Below are 21523 nucleotides of genomic sequence, written 5' to 3' on the forward strand. Positions count from 1 at the left end.
CTCTCAGAGCTTATAGAAGGCCATAACATGCAGTGTCCGCTCTTTTCGACGCTCGTCAAGACGCAGAAGAGGACATCAGGATGGCATGCTCAAACGCTCTCGTTTTAGGTCTTATATATGTCCGTCTGTAATTTAATTCGATATAGGTGTTAGACACATCATAACGAAGTTATTTTAAACCGAGTTATATCAGTTTATGCGAGTATATTGCTATTTTCGGTATTTCCTTAGTATTGCGCTTTGACGTTTGGGCATGTCTGTGCGACATAGCTATTGTTAGCTGCTAATTCCAAAGGTGAAGAGGACGTTTTAGGACCGTGCAACGATTCTTTTGAACAAAGGACATCTTGCCCAAGATTCTGATGGAAGCTCGTCCAAAAGTAAGAGCTATTTATGATGTTATTCCGTATTTATGTGGAAAAATGTAAAAGTGTTTGGTCGCCATTTTTGCAGGCACTGGTCTGGCTGTAACGCACACTGTATGTCTAGTAACGTTAATTTTAAAAATCTAACACAGCGATTGCATTAAGAACTAATTTATCTTTCATTAGCTGTCCAACTTGTATTTTTTAGTCAAGTTTATGAATAGTTTTCGATTAGAATAGGTACTTCTCCAAGATGGCGCCGGACAGATTGCTCTAAGTTTTGGCCACTATTCTCATTGTATAACCACGATTTGTGCCGCTAAATATGCACATTTTCGAACAAACTCTATATGCATTGTGTAATATGATGTTATAGGACTGTCATCTGAAGAATTCTGAGAAGGTTAGTGAAAAAATGTATATCTTTTGGTGACTTATACTAATCGCTATGTTTTTGCTTGAATCAATGCTGTTGTGATGTTTGCTATTGTGGTAAGCTAATATAACGTTATATTGTGTTTCTGCTGTAAAACACTTAGAAAATCTGAAATATTGTCTGGATTCACAAGATCTGTGTCTTTCAATTGCTGTACGCTGTGTATTTTTAAGAAATGTTTTATGATGAGTAATTAGGTAATACACGTTGCTCTCTGTAGTTATTCTAGTCGCTTTGGTGAGTTTTGTGATAGTGGCTGCAATGGTAAACTATGATTTATACCTGAAATATGCAAATTTTTCTAACAAAACATATGCTATACAATAAATATGTTATCAGACTGTCATCTGATGAAGTTTTTTCTTGGTTAGTGGCTATTTATATCTTTATTTGGTCGAATTTGTGATAGCTACTGATGGAGTAAAAAACTGGTGGAGTAAAAAAATTGTGTCTTTTGCTAACGTGGTTAGCTAATAGATTTACATATTGTGTCTTCCCTGTAAAACATTTTAAAAATCAGAAATGATGGCTGGATTCACAAGATGTGTATCTTTCATCTGGTGTCTTGGACTTGTGATTTAATGATATTTAGATGCTAGTATTTACTTGTGACGCTATGCTAGGCTATGCTAGTCAGCTTTTTTACTGTGGGGGGTGCTCCCGGATCCGGGTTTGGGAGGAATTAGAGGTTAACGTGGGTGTGTTCCTGTGTGTGTTCCTGGGTGTGTGTTCCTGTGTGTGTTCCTGTGTATGAAGCTGGACTCCTTTTCCTGCATATCTTAACATCGGTCACCTCTCCAAACACACCCAAGAAAAGCATTAGTGGTGGTGTGTGTGTGAATAGTGTGATCAGTGATCATTTGGCTGTGAGTCAGTGTGTATAATATTTCTCAACAATGGAAATAAACACATGGATCACAATCATGCTTAAAAGTATGTCAGAGGGACTTTACCACCACCCGTACACCACCCCCGGGCGGACACACACACACACACACACACACACACACACACACACACACACACACACACACACACACACACACACACACACACACACACACACACACACACACACACACACACACACACACACACACACACACACACACACACACACACACACACACACACACACACACACACACACACACTTTTCTTGGGATGCCTTTACTCTCCATCTCTCCATCTCTCCATGCATTTTTCATACCTTTTTCTTATTCAATCTCCTCTCTTTTCTTAATTTCCTCTCATCTTTTTTTTTTTTTACTTTACAGAAGAGAAAGTAAAGTAACCTGGACATTCCTGTTGTTTTTCTCTTGGACCAGAAACTAATTGTGTAGAACAGACTCACAGATAATTGACCACGTCTTAATAGACCACGTTAAATCATTTGTTCTTTAAGTTCTAGACATGACATTTCTATCTGACTGAAAGCCACAGCGCGTGCTTCTCTCACCTCCTCCCATTCAGCAGTGAAGGAGGGTGTTCTCTCTAGCTGGCCCCCAGGACTGGCGGTGTCCCCTGGGCTTCCTCTCGGCCCCTGGCCCCCGGGCCCCGACCCCCAGTGGTACTCCTCCTGAAAGAGACCATCAACACACTGTCCATTACATCTACGTTTAACAATGGATCCATCAATTGGATCCATATCATTTATCAAGTTGGACAACTGTCTGTGGCTTGAAGCAAATTCTAAGGTGAGGTTCTGTAACAGTCATTCCCCCAATGGTAAACAAACAAACAAACGGTTACATTTACCAAGACCCACCCTCTCAGTGTAATAAGCCTGGGGCTGTACTTTTAACCGCAATTAATATTACACCTGATATTTCACACAAGATAAAGAGGAAATGGTCAAAATAACAGCACTGTTTCTCCATTAAAATGGGATATAAACACGACAACAGAACGTACCTGTATGGGCGACACAGCCACCAGGTTGGAGTCAGACTTGGACAGTGACTTGGAGAGCTTTAGGTCCAGCACACTGCGAGGTATGGATCTCATCCTGCCCAGGGTAAAGGCCCTGTCCTCGTATCCAGTAGCCGGTGTCCCCTCCCTGGGTCCGCCAGCTCCCGACACACCCCCCCTCACCACCACCGCCTCCCCGTTCCAACCATACGGCGAGGAGGAGGAGGAGGGCGAGGCGCTCTGGGGGTTCTGGTTTACCCGGGTGTGGAAAATGGTGCGATAGACTACCTGAGGTTTGGGGGGTCTGTCGTCTTTGAGGGGGTCTTTGGGGGACTTCAGAGCCAACGCCTCGTCTCCTGTGTGAGGGATAATGAGGGGCGGTGGCAGTCCAATTCCTAATTCAAAGGGCTGGGTTACCGAAGCGAGATTGCCGTGGTTACCGAGCGTGGTTACCGGGCTGGTGTGGGGGTCCGAGGGGGTGTGTTTTCGGGCTTTGGGGTTGGTGTTGGAGGTGTAGAGGTGGTAGGGTGTGTCGGGCGTCTCGCAGGCCGGCGAGGAGCCGTGGAGGAGGCCGGCGAACTCTACGGGGACGAGGCTCTGTCGTCGGTCGTCTGGTAGTGGGAGTGTATTGGAAGAGGCGGGGGGAGGGTTCTGCTGGTACGGCCCGTCGTCTGGTAGTGGGAGTGTATTGGAAGAGGCGGGGGGAGGGTTCTGCTGGTACGGCCCGTCGTCTGAGGAGAGACAACACACACAAGTTAATGTTGGAGTGCACCACACACACATTCCAGATCCAACATACATACACAGACCCACAGATTGGTTGCACACAGTAACCAATCTTACGAGATCTCCCTCTCTCTCTCGCTCTCTCTCTCGTGCTAACATGGAGACAGTAAAAGGTGCACCACACCCATAGCATAACCACACCACACCATAACCATACCATATCCATACCCATACCAATCTAGAAAAACACACAGCAATACAGAGGATCTACAGTATGTTAAAAAAACTAGAAAAAAACAGGATTAACAGAGAGAGTTAAAATAAAGGTTAAAAAACAAAAGAGAGACAGAGAGAAGAATGTTAGAGGGAACACATACATCTGCTGTTGCCCTGTCAAGATGCAGGCTCCTACGGTACACACCACACAACTCCTGACACAGGTCTGACACGGCTGCCTGGTCAACATCACTGTGTGTGTGTTCATGTATGTGTGTGTGAGAGAGAAAAGAGAGAAAAGAGAGAGAGAGAAAAGAGAGAGAGAGGAGAGAGGAGAGAGGAGAGAGAGAAAAGAGAGAGAAGAGAGAAAAGAGAGAGAGAGGAAGAGAGAGAAAAGAGAGAGAAAAGAGAGAGAGAGGAAGAGAGAGAGGAACAGAGAGAGGAAGAGAGAGAGAGAGAGAGAGAGAGAGAGAGAGAGAGAGAGAGAGAGAGAGAGAGAGAGAGAGAGAGAGAGAGAGAGAGAGAGAGAGAGAGAGAGAGAGAGAGAGAGAGAGAGAGAGAGAGAGAGAGAGAGAGAGAGAGACCGAATAATAGAAGGCAAGAGAGGGGAGGGTGATGTGGGAGAGAAAGTAAACAGTTATTTTAAGACATCACCCAAGAAAGAGAGAGAGAGAGAGAGAGAGAGAGCACGTGTGTGATGTATAAGTGTGTCTGGCCCATTGACTGAGTTCGTTGAGGTGTACTTAGAGCCAAATGGATGCTTTGAGAGAGACAGCCACTGTCTGTGTGCAGTGGGGTGAAAGAGGGATTGGGGGACAGAGAGAGGAGAGTCTTTCTGGTCTAACTCAGAAAGAGAGCTGGCCTGTATATCTATGTGTATGTGTGTGATTCTGCCCGGGGATGGTGTACAGTGTTCTATTTAGTCTTCGTGCACGTACAGTGTCATCCTGAGGTCGCTGAGTACATTTTCCTCCAATTCAAATTGCTAAAGCTTTATTGTCCATTCTTTTCATACACTCAATGCCCTACTCCAATATTGATCACAGATTCATAATGAGATTTGAGAGAGATTAAACTCAATAAACAGACAAACAGGTATGCAGCCAAACAGAGCTGTGTGTATCAGTGTGTGTAATATCAGTGAGCAAAACTATGATCAGCAGGACAACATGGTCTGTGTGTGTGTGTGTGTGTGTGTGTGTGTGTGTGTGTGTGTGTGTGTGTGTGTGTGTGTGTGTGTGTGTGTGTGTGTATAACCAAGTATAATACCATGGTGGATACACATACATTTGCACAGTACCATGGTGGATACAAAGACATTTACACAGTACCATGGTGGATACACAGACATTTACACAGTACCATGGTGGATACACATACATTTACACAGTACCATGGTGGATCCACAGACATTTACGCAGTACCATGGTGGATCCACAGACATTTACGCAGTACCATGGTGGATCCACAGACATTTACACAGTACCATGGTGGATACACAGACATTTACACAGTACCATGGTGGATCCACAGACATTTACACAGTACCATGGTGGATCCACAGATAATTACACAATACCATGGTTGATCCACAGACATTTACACAGTACCATGGCGGATACACAGACATTTACACAGTGCCATGGTGGATACATAGATAATTACACAGTACCATGGTGGATACACAGATAATTACACAGTACCATGGCGGATCCAGACATTTACACAGTACCATGGTGGATACACAGATAATTACACAGTACCATGGTGGATACACAGATAATTACACAGTACCATGGTGGATACACAGATAATTACACAGTACCATGGTGGATCCAGACATTTACACAGTGCCATGGTGGATACACAGATAATTACACAGTACCATGGTGGATACACAGATAATTACACAGTACCATGGTGGATCCAGACATTTACACAGTACCATGGTGGATACACAGATAATTACACAGTACCATGGTGGATACACAGATAATTACACAGTACCATGGTGGATACACAGATAATTACACAGTACCATGGTGGATACACAGATAATTACACAGTACCATGGTGGATACACAGATAATTACACAGTACAGCTCTGAGAGGGAGGCTGAATGTTACTGGATCTTACATGAGTCTGTTGGTTATAATAATATGATTGGATAAATGTTATGCACATATGCATCTTATAATCTATAAATACATAAAAAGATTAGTCATTAGCTGGATACATCAGGGGAGATGCTGGCGCCAGGAAATGGATGAAGGACTGGTGTGTGTGTGTGTGTGTGTGTGTGTGTGTGTGTGTGTATACACAGTGTATACAAAGTATTCAGACCCCTTGACTTTTTCCACATTTTGTTACATTACAGCCTTATTCTAAAATGGATTAAATTGTTATTTTTCCTCGTCAATCTATACGGCCCTACCAAGCAAAGAGACAGCAACTGTTCATAGAGTGGATCTGAGAAAAATGGCTTTTATTTACCTTGGTTTCACAGCAACTTTATGCAGTTACTGCTAATATGACCCCCCCATTTTCTCCAAAACACAATACAATAGAGGAAGGATACTTGTCCACATGATTAAGCATGTATTTAATTTGGCAAAAATAACTAACTAATTTTCGACCAAATGAGCAGTTACTGCCTTTCTTCTAGGTAATGACAAAGGAAAAACATGATTTTAGACATTTTAGAAACTTTATATATAAAACATTTTAAATCTGAAATATCACATTTACATAAGTATTCAGACCCTTTACGCAGTACTTTGTTGAAGCACCTTGGCATCGATGACAGCCTTGAGTCTTCTTGGGTATGAAGCTACAAGTTTGGCACACCTGTATTTGTGGAGTTTCTCCCATTCTTCTCTGCAGATCCTCTAAAGCTCTGCCAGGTTGGATGGGGAGCGTCGCTGCACAGCTATTTTTAAGTCTCTCTAGAGATGTTTGATCGGGTTCAAGTCCGGGCCACTCAAGGACATTCAGAGACTTCAGACACTCCTGCGTTGTCTTGGCTGTGTGCTTAGGGTCGTTGTCCTGTTGGAAGGCAAACCTTTGCCCCTGTCTGAGATCCTCAGCGCTCTGGAGCAGGTTTTCATCAAGGATCTCTCTGTACCTTGCTTCATTCATCATTCCTTCAATCCTGACTAGTCTCCCAGTCCCTGTCGGTGAAAAACATCCCCACAGCATGATGCTGCCATCACCATGTTTCCTCCAGCCGTGATGCTTGGCAGTCAGGCCAAAGATTTCAATCTTGGTTTCATCAGACCTGAGAATCTTGTGTCTCATGGTCTGAGAGTCCTTTAGGGGGCTGTCATGTGCCTTTTACTGAGGAGTGGCTTCCGTCAGGCCACTCTACCATAAAGGCCTGACTGGTGGAGTGCCTCAGAGATGGTTGTCCTTCTGGAAGGTTCTCCCCTCTCCACAGAGGAACTCTGGAGCTCTGTCAGGGTGACCATCGGGTTCATTGTCACTTCCCTGACCAAGGCCCTCCTCCCCCGATTGCTCAGTTTGGCTGGGCAGCCAGCTCTAGGAAGAGTCTTGGTGGTTCCAAACTTCTTCCATTTAAGAATGATGGAGGCCACTGTGTTCTTGGGGACCTTCAATGCTGCAGAAATGTTTTGGTACCCTTCCCCAGATCTGTGCCTCCTGTCTCGGAGCTCTATGGACAATTCGTTCGAACTCATGGCTTGGTTTTTGCTCTGACATGCACTGTCAACTGTGGTACCTTATATAGACAGGTGTGTGCCTTTCCAAATCATGTCCAATCAATTGAATTTACCACAGGTGGACTCCAATCACGTTATAGAAACATCTCAAGGATGACCAATGGAAACAGGATGCACCTGAGCTCAATTTCGAGTCTCTTGGCAATTCTAATCAATATTCGAATACATTTTAGAATAAGGCTATAACGTAACAAAATGTAGAAGTCAAAGGGTCTGAATACTTTCAGAATGAACTGTATATATACAGTATATAGAGACAGAGAGAGAGAGACAGAGCGACAGAGACAGAGCGACAGAGACAGAGAGAGAGAGCGACAGAGAGAGAGAGCGACAGAGAGAGAGAGAGAGCGAGAGAGCGAGAGAGCGAGAGAGCGAGAGAACGAGAGAGCGAGAGAGCGAGAGAGAGAGAGAGAGAGAGAGAGAGAGAGAGAGAGAGAGTGTACGCAGATGACCTGGTGCTGCTGTCTCCCACTAAAGAGGGGTTACAGCAGCACCTAGATCGTCTTCACAGGTTCTGTCAGACCTGGGCTCTGACCGTTAACCTAAAAAACCCGAATATAATGATATTCCAAAAAAGGTCCGGAAATCAGGATGATAAATATAAATTCTATTTGGACACAGTTCTATTAGAACACACCAAAAACTACACATATCTAGGACTAAATGTCAGCAGCTTTCACATGGCTGTGAATGAGCTGAGAGACAAACCAAGAAGAGCATTCTATGCCATTAAAAGGAACATTAAAATTGAAATTCCAATTAGAATCTGGCTCAGTTATAGAACCAATTGCTCTATATGGCAGTAAAGTATGGGGTTCACTCTCTAAAAATGAATTTACCAAATGGGACAAACATCCAATCGAAATACTGCATGCAGAGTTTTGCAAGACTGTATTGCAAAGTGCAAAGAAAAACTCCAAATAACACATGTAGAGCAGAATTGGGACAATACCCCCTCCTCATTCGAATAGAAAAAAGAGCCAGCAAATTTTACAACCATCTAAAAACAAGTGACCCCAAAACATTCCATCACACAGCTCTACAATGTCAAGAGATGAAACAAGAGAAGAGTCCCCTCAGCCAGCTGGTTCTGAGGCTCAGTTCACTAACCAAAACCAACCCCATAGAGCCTCAGGACAGCACTCAGAAAATCTGGCCCAACCAAATCATCACAAAACAAAAATAAAAATATATCACCTATTGGAAAGACACCACAAAAAATCAAAGTAAACTTCAATGCTATTTGGCTCTAAACAGACAGTACATGGTGGCAGACTATCTGACCACTGTGACGGAAAACATTGACTAGGTACAGACTCAGTGAGCACAGTCTGGCTATAGAGACCGGTCGTCACAGACAAACCTGGCTGCCCAGAGAGGACAGGCTGTGCTCACTCTGCTACAGGGGAGAGGTAGAGACAGAGCTACATTTCCTATTACACTGTGACAAATACTCAGACCTAAGAGCATATTTCTTTCCCAAAATTATAATTCAATACAAAAAAATTGAAACTATAAAAGATGAAGAAAAAATCAAATATTTATTGGGTGAAAAGCCAAAATGTGCAGTTTTGGCAGCCAAACATGTGTCCTCCTGCCAAAACCTGAGGGACAGCCAGTGAAAGGTGCAATGTAATGTCGATAATATTTCCCATCTTGTTTTGTTTTGTTTTTCATACCATGTCATGTGTCTTCTCAGTCATGTTGACACTGGTCTACTACCATTGCTTTAACGTATTGTTGTTTTGATTAATATTTGTCACGACTTCCACCGCTGTTCGGGCGGCGCTCGGCGGTCGTCGTCGCCGGTCTACTAGCTGCCACCGATCCTTTTTCCTTTTCTTTTGGTTTTGTCTGTTTTGTGTTTCACCTGTGTTCTATTTGGTTTATTAGGGGGGGTATTTAAATCTCGCCATTTCCTCTGGGTTTTGTGCGGGATTGTTTCGTTTGCTGTCAGTTAGTTTTGGGTTGCGTGTTCTTGGGTTCTGTGTAACAGGTGGGTTTTCCCTGGACTGTGTCTGAGTGGTTTTTGAGGCTACTGTTGTAGTCCGGTTCCCTGTTATTTGGACTTGTTAAATAAACACCCTTTTCGGAACTTGCTTTCTCCTGCGTCTGACTCCACACCCACATCTCCTTGGGGAGATATATTGTTGTTGTTGTTGTTGTTAATGGTAATCCCATGTCCACTACTACTATTATTATTGCTGTTGGTCCCACCATTTATTTATTTATATATAAATATATATATATTATATATATAAAAAATATTTATATTTTTCTATATGTATACTTTGACAATGTAAGTAATAATGAACTTACCATGTCAATAAAGTCAATTGAATCGAATTGAATTGAGAGAGCGCGAGAGAGAGAGCAGCGGTTTGTGTGTGAGCATCTGTGTGTCTCAGTGGGCAATGCTCTGTCTTCCTGGCTGTTGTCAGAGTGTGGTAAGACTGTGTGCCAGCCCCTCCACTGATAAGCATCACATCACTAACACTCACAGAGCAAGAGAGAGAGAGACAGCGAGAGAGAGCAATAGAGAGAGCGAGAGAGAGCAGGAGAAAACAATTCAAGTGGGAGAGAGATAAGGAAGACGAGAGACAGACCACAGAAAGAGAGAGAGCGAGAGACAGACAGAGATAGAGAGAGCGAGACAAAGAGAGCGAGACAGAAAGGGCGAGACAGAGGGAGCGAGACAGAGGAAGCGAGACAGACAGACAGACAGACAGACAGACAGACAGACAGACAGACCAAGAGAGCAAGAATCATTAAAATAATACAGAAATACACTACGGAAAAAGAAGGAACAGCACGTCAGAAATCAGCTCAATGTAATTGAAGAATCCATAGAATCGAACCACTTCTGGGAAAATTGGAACATAGTAAATAAATAACAACATGAACAGTTATCTATCTAAAACGGAGATGTGGATAAAATACTTCTCCAATCTTTTTGCCTCTATAACAAAGAGCAAACAGAAAAAACATATACATGATCAAATAAACATCTTAGAATCAACTATTAAAGACTACCAGAACCCACTGGATTCTCCAATTACATTGAATGAACTACAGAACAAAATACAAACCCTCCAACCCAAAAAAGCCTGTGGTATCCTCAATGAAATGATCAAATATACAGACCACAAATTCTAATTGGCTATACTTAAACTCTAACATCATCCTCAGCTCTGGCACCTTCCCTAATATGTGGAAGCAAGGACTGATCACCCCAATCCACAAAAGTGGAGACAAATTTGACCCCAATAATTACCGTGGGATATGCATCAACAGCAACCTTTGGAAAATACTCTGCGTTATCATTAACAGCAGACGCGTACATATCCTCAGTGAAAACAATGTACTGAGCAAATGTCAAATTGGCTTTTTCCCAAATTACCATACGGCAGACCACATATTCCCCCTGGACTCCCTAATTGACAAACAAACAAACCAAAACAAAGGCAAAGTCTTCTCATGTTTTGTTGATTTCCAAAAAGCTTTTGACTCAATATGGCATGAAGGTCTTCTGTACTAATTGATGGAAAGTGGTGTTCGGGGAAAAACATACAACATTATAAAATCTATGTACACAAACAACAAGTGTGCAGTTAAAATTGACAAAAAACACACACATTTCTTTCCAGAGGGCCGTGGGATCAAACAGGGATGCAGCTTGAGCCCCACCCTCTTTAACAGATATATCAACAAATTGGCAAGGACACTAGAACAGTCTGCAGCACCCGGCCTCACCCTACTAGAATCTGAAGTCAAATGTCTACTGTTTGCTGATGATCTTGTGCTTCTGTCCCCAACCAAGGAGGGCTTACAGCAGCACCTAGATCTTCTGCACACATTCTGTCAGACCCGGGCCCTGACAGTAATTCTCAGTAAGACAAAAATAATGGTGTTCCAAAAAAGGTCCCGTTGTCAGGACCACGAATACAATTTCCATCTAGACACCGTTGCCCTAGAGCACACAAAAAACGATACATACCTCAGCCTAAACATCAGCACCAGAAGTAACTTCCACAAAGCTGTGAACGATCTGAGAGAAGGGCCTTCTACGCCATCAAAAGGAACATCAAATTCAACAGACCTATTATGATCTGGTTAAAAATACATCAATTAGTTATAGAACACATTGCCCTTTATGGTCGTGAGGTCTGGGGTCCGCTCACCAAACAAAAATTCTCAAATTGGACAAAAACCTAATTAAGACTCTGCATGCAGTTTTCTGCAAAAACATCCTCCATGTACAACTGACCCCCAGGACAGCAACACAATTAGACTCAAGCAAATCATGAGAAAACAAAAAGATAATTACTGGACACATAGGAAAGAATGAACAAAAAAAACTGAGCAAACTAGAATGCTATTTGGCCCTAAACAGAGAGTACACAGTGGCAGGATACCTGACCACTGTGACTGACCCAAAATGAAGGAAAGCTATGTACAGACTCAGTGAGCATAGCCTTGCTATTGAGAAAGGCCGCCATAGCCCGTCTTCTCTTGAGAGCCAGATCTGCCTATGTGCCCACTGCCCACAAAATGAGGTGGAAACTGAGCTGCACTTCCTAACCTCCTGCCAAACGTATGACCATATTAGAGACACATATTTCCCTCAGATTACACAGACCCACAAAGAATTAGAAAACAAACCCAATTTTGATAAAATCCCATATCTACTGGGTGAAATACCACAGCAGATACATGTGTGACCTGTTGCCACAAGAAAAGGGCAACCAGTGAAGAACAAACACCATTGTAAATACAACATTGATTTCTTTTCCCTTTTGTACTTAACTTTTTGTAAATCGTTACAACACTGTACATAGACATAATATGACATTAGAAATGTCTCTATTCCTTTGGAACTATTGTGAGTGTAATGCTTACTGTCCATCTTTTATTGTTTATTTCACTTTTGTTCATTATCTATTTCAGTTGCCAAAAAAGCCCCTTAAATCAAATCGCGGGGGGGGGGGGGGGGGGAGAAAGAGAAAGAGAAAGAGAAAGAGAGAGAGAGAGAGACAGAGAGAGATGGGTAACAGTTGATCTAGAAACAGTAGAAAGAACAGCAGAGGTGAACAGAGGTAAAGGAAAAACGATCCACACACGTAGGGAGGACAAAACTACTGTTCAGCCCGGAATCAAAAACGATCCATCCATATAAACACAGCATGAGTCAGATGAAGGAGAGCGAGACCTCAACTTGGATAGACAAATCTCTCTCTCTTTATTCTGTCCTCTCTGTGTGTGTGTTTGTGTGTCTTACCTCAGGTCACCACCTGCTTCACATACTGACTCACAGTACTGAAATATGCTTACAAGTGCACGCCCAGTCTTACAAGTGCACGCCCAGTCTTACAAGTGCACGCCCAGTCTTACAAGTGCACGCCCAGTCTTACAAGTGCACGCCCAGTCTTACAAGTGCACGCCCAGTCTTACAAGTGCACGCCCAGTCTTACAAGTGCACGCCCAGTCTTACAAGTGCACGCCCAGTCTTACAAGTGCACGCCCAGTCTTACAAGTGCACACCCAATCTTACAAGTCCACACCCAGTCTTACAAGTGCACACCCAGTCTTACAAGTGCATACCCCGTCTTACACGTACACACACAGTCTACAAGTACACACCAAGTCTTACTATGCATACCTCGCGGTACATGCATAGGCGCACACACACGAGCACACGCAGGCGTAATCTTCCTGTTGACAGTTTACCACGGTAACGTATGTGTATTAATGTGTGTGTAAGTGCTCGCCCGTGTGTGTGAGACAGACAACTGCAGGCTCTTACTGTAATGTATTTACAATTCCAGAAACGGAGTTAAATCACCACATAATGGCCTTCTCTTCCATGACCCTCCCACCCACAAGAATATTATTCTACCACTCTTACAGGAAAGAGAGAGAAGGATGAAAAGGGATGATGAAAAAAAAAAGGCGAGAGAATGCCCTTTTCTCCTCACTCTTCCTGTCCTGCCCTCTTCCCTCACCTGTTCGCCTCTGTCCTGGGCAGGTGTTGTGAGCGATTGCACGCCCCTGCCCCCAGCGGGATTAAAGAGGACACGTTTAATTGCTTGTTAACAAATGTTTACGGCGCCGTACTGAGCAGCCACCCGTTTTCTGCCAAGTATAGACCTCCATTACTCTGAGACTGCTGTCGGAGATACACTGGGCTGGAAGGAGGGAGAGACAGAGAGAGAAAGGAGGGAGACCCAGAGAGACAGGAGGGAGGGACAGAGAGAGAAAGGAAGGAGACCCAGAGAGACAGGAGGGAGAGACAGAAAGAGACAGGAGGGAGAGACAGAGAGAGACAGGAGGGAGACCCAGAGAGAGACAGGAGGGAGACCCAGAGAGACAGGAGGTAGAGACAGAAATAGACAGGAGGGAGAGACAGAGAGAGACAGGAGGGAGACCCAGAGAGAGACAGGAGGGAGACCCAGAGAGACAGGAGGGAGAGACAGAAAGAGACAGGAGGGAGAGACAGAGAGAGACAGGAGGGAGACCCAGAGAGAGACAGGAGGGAGACAGGAGGGAGAGACAGAAAGAGAAAGGAGGGAGACCCAGAGAGACAGGAGGGAGAGACAGAAAGAGACAGGAGGGAGAGACAGAAAGAGAAAGGAGGGAGACCCAGAGAGACAGGAGGGAGAGACAGAAAGAGACAGGAGGGAGAGACAGAAAGAGAAAGGAGGGAGACCCAGAGAGACAGGAGGGAGAGACAGAAAGAGACAGGAGGGAGAGACAGAGAGAGACAGGAGGGAGACCCAGAGAGACAGGAGGGAGAGACAGAGAGAGACAGGAGGGAGAGACAGAGAGAGACAGGAGGGAGAGACAGAGAGAGACAGGAGGGAGACCCAGAGAGAGACAGGAGGGAGACCCAGAGAGACAGGAGGGAGAGACAGAAAGAGACAGGAGGGAGAGACAGAGAGAGACAGGAGGGAGACCCAGAGAGAGACAGGAGGGAGACCCAGAGAGACAGGAGGGAGAGACAGAAAGAGACAGGAGGGAGAGACAGAAAGAGAAAGGAGGGAGACCCAGAGAGACAGGAGGGAGAGACAGAAAGAGACAGGAGGGAGAGACAGAAAGAGAAAGGAGGGAGACCCAGAGAGACAGGAGGGAGAGACAGAAAGAGACAGGAGGGAGAGACAGAGAGAGACAGGAGGGAGACCCAGAGAGAGACATGAGGGAGACCCAGAGAGACAGGAGGGAGAGACAGAGAGAGACAGGAGGGAGACCCAGAGAGAGACAGGAGGGAGACAGGAGGGAGAGACAGAAAGAGAAAGGAGGGAGACCCAGAGAGACAGGAGGGAGAGACAGAAAGAGACAGGAGGGAGAGACAGAAAGAGAAAGGAGGGAGACCCAGAGAGACAGGAGGGAGAGACAGAAAGAGACAGGAGGGAGAGACAGAGAGAGACAGGAGGGAGAGACACAGGAGGGAGAGACAGAGAGAGACAGGAGGGAGAGACAGAGAGAGAAAGGAGGGAGACCCAGAGAGACAGGAGGGAGAGGCAGAGAGAGAAAGGAGGGAGACCCAGAGAGACAGGAGGGAGAGACAGAGAGAGACAGGAGGGAGAGACAGGAGGGAGAGACAGAGAGAGACAGGAGGGAGACCCAGAGAGACAGGAGGGAGAGACAGAAAGAGACAGGAGGGAGAGACAGAAAGAGAAAGGAGGGAGACCCAGAGAGACAGGAGGGAGAGACAGAAAGAGACAGGAGGGAGAGACAGAGAGAGACAGGAGGGAGAGACACAGGAGGGAGAGACAGAGAGAGACAGGAGGGAGAGACAGAGAGAGAAAGGAGGGAGACCCAGAGAGACAGGAGGGAGAGGCAGAGAGAGAAAGGAGGGAGACCCAGAGAGACAGGAGGGAGAGACAGAGAGAGACAGGAGGGAGAGACAGAGAGAGACAGGAGGGAGAGACAGAGAGAGAAAGGAGGGAGACCCAGAGAGACAGGAGGGAGAGACAGAGAGAGACAGGAGGGAGAGACAGAGAGAGACAGGAGGGAGAGACAGAGAGGTACAGGAGAAACAGAGAGAGACAGGAGGGAGATACAGAGAGAGAAAGGAGGGAGACCCAGAGAGACAGGAGGGAGACCCAGAGAGACAGGAGGGAGAGACAGAAAGAGACAGGAGGGAGAGACAGAGAGAGAAAGGAGGGAGACCCAGAGAGACAGGAGGGAGAGACAGAGAGAGACAGGAGGGAGAGACAGAGAGAGACAGGAGGGAGAGACAGAGAGGTACAGGAGAGACAGAGAGAGAAAGGAGGGAGACCCAGAGAGACAGGAGGGAGAGACAGAGAGAGAGACAGGAGGGAGAGACAGAGAGAGACAGGAGGGAGAGACAGAGAGAGACAGGAGGGAGAGACAGAGAGAGAAAGGAGGGAGACAGAGAGAGACAGGAGGGAGAGACAGAGAGAGAAAGGAGGGAGAGACAGAGAGAGAAAGGAGGGAGAGACAGAGAGAGAAAGGAGGGAGAGACAGAGAGAGACAGGAGGGAGAGACAGAGAGAGACAGGAGGGAGAGACAGAGAGAGACAGGAGGGAGAGACAGAGAGAGACAGGAGGGAGAGACAGAGAGAGAAAGGAGGGAGAGACATAGAGAGAAAGGAGGGAGAGACAGAGAGAGAAAGGAGGGAGAGACAGAGAGAGACAGGAGGGAGAGACAGAGAGAGAAAGGAGGGAGACCCAGAGAGACAGGAGGGAGAGGCAGAGAGAGACAGGAGGGAGAGACAGAGAGAGACAGGAGGGAGAGACAGAGAGAGACAGGAGGGAGAGACAGAGAGAGAAAGGAGGGAGACCCAGAGAGACAGGAGGGAGAGGCAGAAAGAGACATGAGGGAGAGACAGAGAGAGAGACAGGAGGGAGTAAATGATGGGGGAACTAAGTGACAGACAGATCACAAAGGGCACGGGGTGGAGACTGACAGATCACAAGAGGGCAGGGGGTGGAGACAGACAGAGTGAAAAAATAAGTCAAGATTGTGTGTGAGAGAGAGATAGAAAGAGAGCATGAGAGAGTGTGAGTGAGAACGAGAGGACTATTGGAAAGTATTATAGCAGTAGATATACTACATTGAGAATAATACTGCCTAAGAGGGAATATTGAGTCTCTGGTGCAAGTCAGCAGCAATGACCAATACACCCACAATCACAACTCCCATAATCACAAAAAGATTGCAGTGACCAAAAATCCAGTTGATTCTCCGAACAGTTTTGGCTGTTTCTAGAACTGTGCTACAAGATTGATACACTGACTCTTCACCATGGAATGACACTGACCAAATGATCAAGGTTTTTTCAAAAGACATTCTCTCAACAACAAAATAATCAACACAATATGAGTTCTGTCAGTCCATAGAGAAAACCCCAGACATGCACGCACATACCGGTAGACATGCACACGCGCAATTTCATTAAATGTCTAATACATTGGGGTGTTATCCTGTCTAGGGGGGGGACAACATCTGATACAATCTTGTTTATTTTTACATCTCGGGCGCGGCGACTCGTTGAGCTTATTAAAACTACAGAGCAATATCAGACGTGTCTGTCATCCTTTAGATGAAAGGGGCCTGCCTGGCTGCTTTATGTATTATGATTTGCTTTGTTCTGCTGCAGCCTTACGCTAGGCTAATGGTGCTTGGCTAATGCTACACTAACAAGCTACTTGATGTAAAAAGGTCTTCTAAGTGAGAGACTTCTGCTAATATAGCAGGAATTCCTTGGTCTTATTTGAGCTCTGAGGCTTTTGTTAGCACCCAGAGCTAGTGCCTTAGCTAGAAACATTAAAAAGCCATAACCTAGCCTGCAACAAAGTTCTAGCGTTACATGCTAAAAGCAATACATATCTTCCATTTGAAGTGCTAGCGTCTCGCTAACAGGTGTAAACAGGTCTTCCATAGCAGCACCAGTCACCTCAGGGGGGAGAAGAAAGATGAAAGTAGACTCTTGTTGTTGTGTAGGCTACATTCTTTCATGTGTGATAGCCCTGAGAATCGATCTGGACTACCTAGACCGAAAGGGGAACCACAGGGATTGTGAGGAGATATTGAATTCACACTTTCAATCTTGCTCTATGTATGCTAGGACATCACCACGGCAACCAGTTTATCTCCCACTGGCTGTGGGTAACCCGTTTTGTCGTCGAGCGATGTAAGGAACAAGAGTTAGATTTTGGGGGATGATGTAAAAGAGACAATTAATATTACATTGCCACACCAGACACGCAACAGACACACAATCTCTATCTTTCAAACACAAATACATCCTGTAGCTAAGTGAATAAAAATAAAATACACTTAATCCATAAAAATTAAGAAATATCAGAACGATCAATGTCAGAGACCAGAATATATATATACACACAGACATACATATAAAAGGTGTGTTTTGTATGTAAACGTTATTAAAGTGACCAGTGTTACATTTTTATTTTTATTTAACTAGGCAAGTCAGTTAAGAACAAATTCTTAATTTCAATGACGGCCTAGGAACAGTGGGTTAACTGCCTGTTCAGGGGCAGAACGACAGATTTGTACCTTGTCAGCTCGGGGATTTGAACTTGCAACCTTTCGGTTACTAGTCCAACGCTCTAACCACTAGGCTACCCTGCCGCCCCGTGACTAGAATACAGTATGTACACTGAATACAGTGCCTTCAGAAAGTATTCATTCCCCTTGACTTATTCCACATGTTGCTACAGCCTGAATTCAACATGGATTAAATAACATTGTTTCCTCACCCATCTACACACAATACCACATAATGACAAAGTGAAAACATTTATTTAAAAATTTTAGAAAATGTATTGAAAATGAAATACAGAAACATCTCATTTACATAAGTATTCACACCCCTGAGTCAATACTTTGTAGAAGCACCTTTGGCAGCGATTACAGCTGTGAGTCTTTCCACACCTGGATTGTGCAACATTCTTTTCAAAATTCTTCCATCTCTGTCAAATTGGTTGCTGATCATTGCTAGACAACCATTTTCAAGTCTCTCCATAGATTTTCAGCAGATTTAAGTCAACATTTGTAACTTGGCCACTCAGGAACATTCACTATCTTTTTGGTAAGTAACTGTAAGCAACAATGTAGATTTGGCCTTTTGGTTTAGGTTATCGCCCTGCTGATATTCAATTTCTGCTTTTTTTACATTTTGACCCATTTACCAATAGGTGCCTTTCTTTGTGAGGCATTGGAAAACCTGCTTGGTCTTTGTGGTAGAATCTGTGTTTGAAATTCACTGCTTGACTGAAGGACCTGTGTGTGGGGTACAGAGCTGAGGTAGACATTCACAAATCATGTTAAACACTATTATTGTACACAGAGTGAGTCAATGCATCTTCATATGTGACTTGCTAAGTACAATTTTACTCCTGAACTTATTTAGGCTTACCATAACAAAGAGGTTGAATACTTACTGACCCATTACATTTCAGCTTTTTATTTTTAATTAATTTGTAAAACATTTTGAAAAACATAATTCCACTTTGACATTATGGGGTACTGTGTGTAGGCCAATGACCCCAAACAATCTAAATTCAATTCATTTTAAGAACATTTTGTAAAAATCAAGGGGAGTGAATACTTTCTGAAAACCCTGTACATGTCTATGGGAATATGTGTGTGCCCTGAAGATAATATGTGTGGGTTCTGTGCAGTGCCTTCCCATTGGTGGTTTAAAGGTTATCAGTGGAGTCTCTTAATGACACTGCTGGGCCCGGCCAATGTTCATTAAGCATTCAATTAAACCATCCACGGACCGTGCCTCAGGGGGAGACAGAGAGCTACCACAACATCATAGAGGAATGTCGGGCAGTCACTGACGCACTGCTATTCTATTCTCCATAAGTTGGTTTTAATATTTTCTACCTTAACCTGCCCTGTCCGGCCATACATTGTTTTGTTCTATACTATTGCGTTCTGTACTACTTCTATATCAGTTCGACGACTGTTGTTTGTCTCTTGAAGGTCTTTGCCATGCGTTGGTTAGCATAGAAAACCTCGAGCTTTGCCTGATGGTTTGAGATGTGTGAAGGGGTTGGAATGTTCTCTGTGGAATAGTTCCATTCCTCTCTACTCTACTGCCCTCTATTCTGTTCTACTGTCAGAGGCTCTAGACATGAGTCACCGTAACCTGGAGTCAGTCAGTCCATAAAGACACCTCAGAGGAAGATTACAGAGACAAAAGAGAGAGAACGACAGAGGAGTCCTCTTTTGTTCCTCAATACATGTGGGAGAGAAAGATAGAGGGAAGAAGAAGAGACCCATTAGGCAAAAACTGGTTGACTCAACGCTGTTTCCACGTCATTTCAACAAACAAAATTGAATGTGGTGACATTGAATCAATGTGGAAAACTGATTGGATTTGCAAAGAGGCATCAACGTAAGGGAACTACCTCTGTTTTTCACCTAACTTTCAACCTAAATCCAATGACATGGTGAATTGTTCTTGTTGATTTCACGTGTAATTCACGTTAGTTGACAACTCAACCAAATGTAAATGAAAATGAGACGTTGAAATGAGGGGCAGACAGGCAGGTCAGTTAGTAATCAGTCTAGGAATGGATGAATCCATACATCAGCCCCAAATACACACACATGATATAGACCAATCAGAACCCTGCTTACTGTAATTACAAAATCATGGACAGAGCAGAAAACGGTGCGGGAAGCGCAGCTTGACAAAACAAACGTTTCTTTAGAGGGAACGTGTGATCAAAAAGGGTCCGGTCCTCTTTAATAAAACTCTTCATTAGAATCTCAGTGGGAGATAACAGCACTGCTTTATTACTGTCTCCGTGCTAGCTGGGGGCTCTCTCTTCCTTGGTTCTCACTCGCATCCACAGAATTCACACCCATCTTCCTCGTTGAGATACGCGCCCATTGGAGAAAGCCAACAGCGTCAGTCTTGGTCAGATTTTCATTCTGCTGATGTTATTGTCTGTTGTGTGTGATGATGTCATCTTGTGAAGCGTACCTTTAATTGACTGCCTCATTCAAAGGAGGTGTACACTGTGTGATTTTCTACACCTAGCCACACAGCAGCCAGAGGTAGAGTGCGGTGACAATTGGAGGGGCAGTCACATAATTGAATATAAGTGAGGACAATCAAAGTCCCATAAAACACTGGTCTATTCCGGTCTCTTCAGAACATGGTGTACAGGCCAAGATGGAGGAGTCACTCACCTACATGCACGAACACACATACTCGTTGGTACAAATACACACACGCACAGAGGCTAAAAGAGCCACAAGCGACCAAAGGGATTGATGGTGTGTGTCCAGGATTAATGGCGGTCTTTGGAGTCCTTGCTGCCCCTGTGAGTTCTTATATTTATTTGTCCTGTTTCGCTGCATGTACAACTGGGTAACCTGTACGAGCGCGAGGTGTGAAATGGAAATGTGTTTTTTGCATATCCCAACTCCCCCCCCGAGACACCCTCGGAGAGCGGGGCCACGGCCATGTGTGTCTGTACTTGTATGTGTGTGTGGTGTGTGTGTGTGTCTGTGTTTGTTTGTGTGTGTGTGTGTGGGGGGGGGTGGGGGGACGTGAATTTGCACACAGATTTGTAAAAGTGCATTCTCTTTGAATCAATCAATCAAGCCCACTGGGTTAAAGACGTCATTGAGACAAGGAGGAGGAAGGGCCTGTTTCTGGATGGGGCCATAGGCTTTCACTTATTCAATGATGTCTGATTAACTCTAGGAAGGGCGTAAGAAAGGAAGGAAGGGCATAAGAAAGGAAGGAAGGAATCTTTAAGAAAGAAGGAGGGGCAGTTTTAGGTGTTCTAAAATAAGACAGCAATCAACCACACCACTGTAGACTTCATATTTACATTACAGCACCTCCTGTGCACACAGTTGATTTACATCCTGTTCACCTGACATTGTGTTGAAAAAAAGAGAAGTAAATGAAGTTTAAGCCCACTGCTGTACAGTATGTTACTGTTGTCCTTCTGTCAAAAGAAAACAAATCCAGACTTACACAGAAAAGCGCGCACACACACACTAAGGCTGCTGCAGTCACCTGCTGCTGGAGTGGTACTGCAGTGTTGACATGCCAGAGGGAACATCTCTGCCTGCCATAGCAAAACTAGCAAAACATTACATAAAGGTTCTT

At 44.6% G+C, this 21523-nt stretch overlaps 1 protein-coding gene across 6 annotated transcripts in view; it reads right to left on the bottom strand.

Moving 5' to 3' along the window:
* The window catches only part of LOC139533827 (ankyrin repeat and sterile alpha motif domain-containing protein 1B-like), a 330155-nt gene that overhangs the window by 104807 nt on the left and 203825 nt on the right, over positions 1-21523 (bottom strand). For all 6 annotated transcript variants that reach the window (XM_071332244.1, XM_071332241.1, XM_071332242.1 and 3 more), the window contains 2 exons: positions 2716-3443; positions 2261-2380 (listed from right to left, as the gene is read on the bottom strand). In XM_071332244.1, coding sequence (XP_071188345.1) covers positions 2261-2380; positions 2716-3443 — 848 coding nt within the window. The remainder of the gene's footprint in view (positions 1-2260; positions 2381-2715; positions 3444-21523) is intronic.

This window comes from Salvelinus alpinus, chromosome 11, assembly GCF_045679555.1.
Source record: "Salvelinus alpinus chromosome 11, SLU_Salpinus.1, whole genome shotgun sequence".
Lineage (NCBI taxonomy): Eukaryota > Metazoa > Chordata > Actinopteri > Salmoniformes > Salmonidae > Salvelinus > Salvelinus alpinus.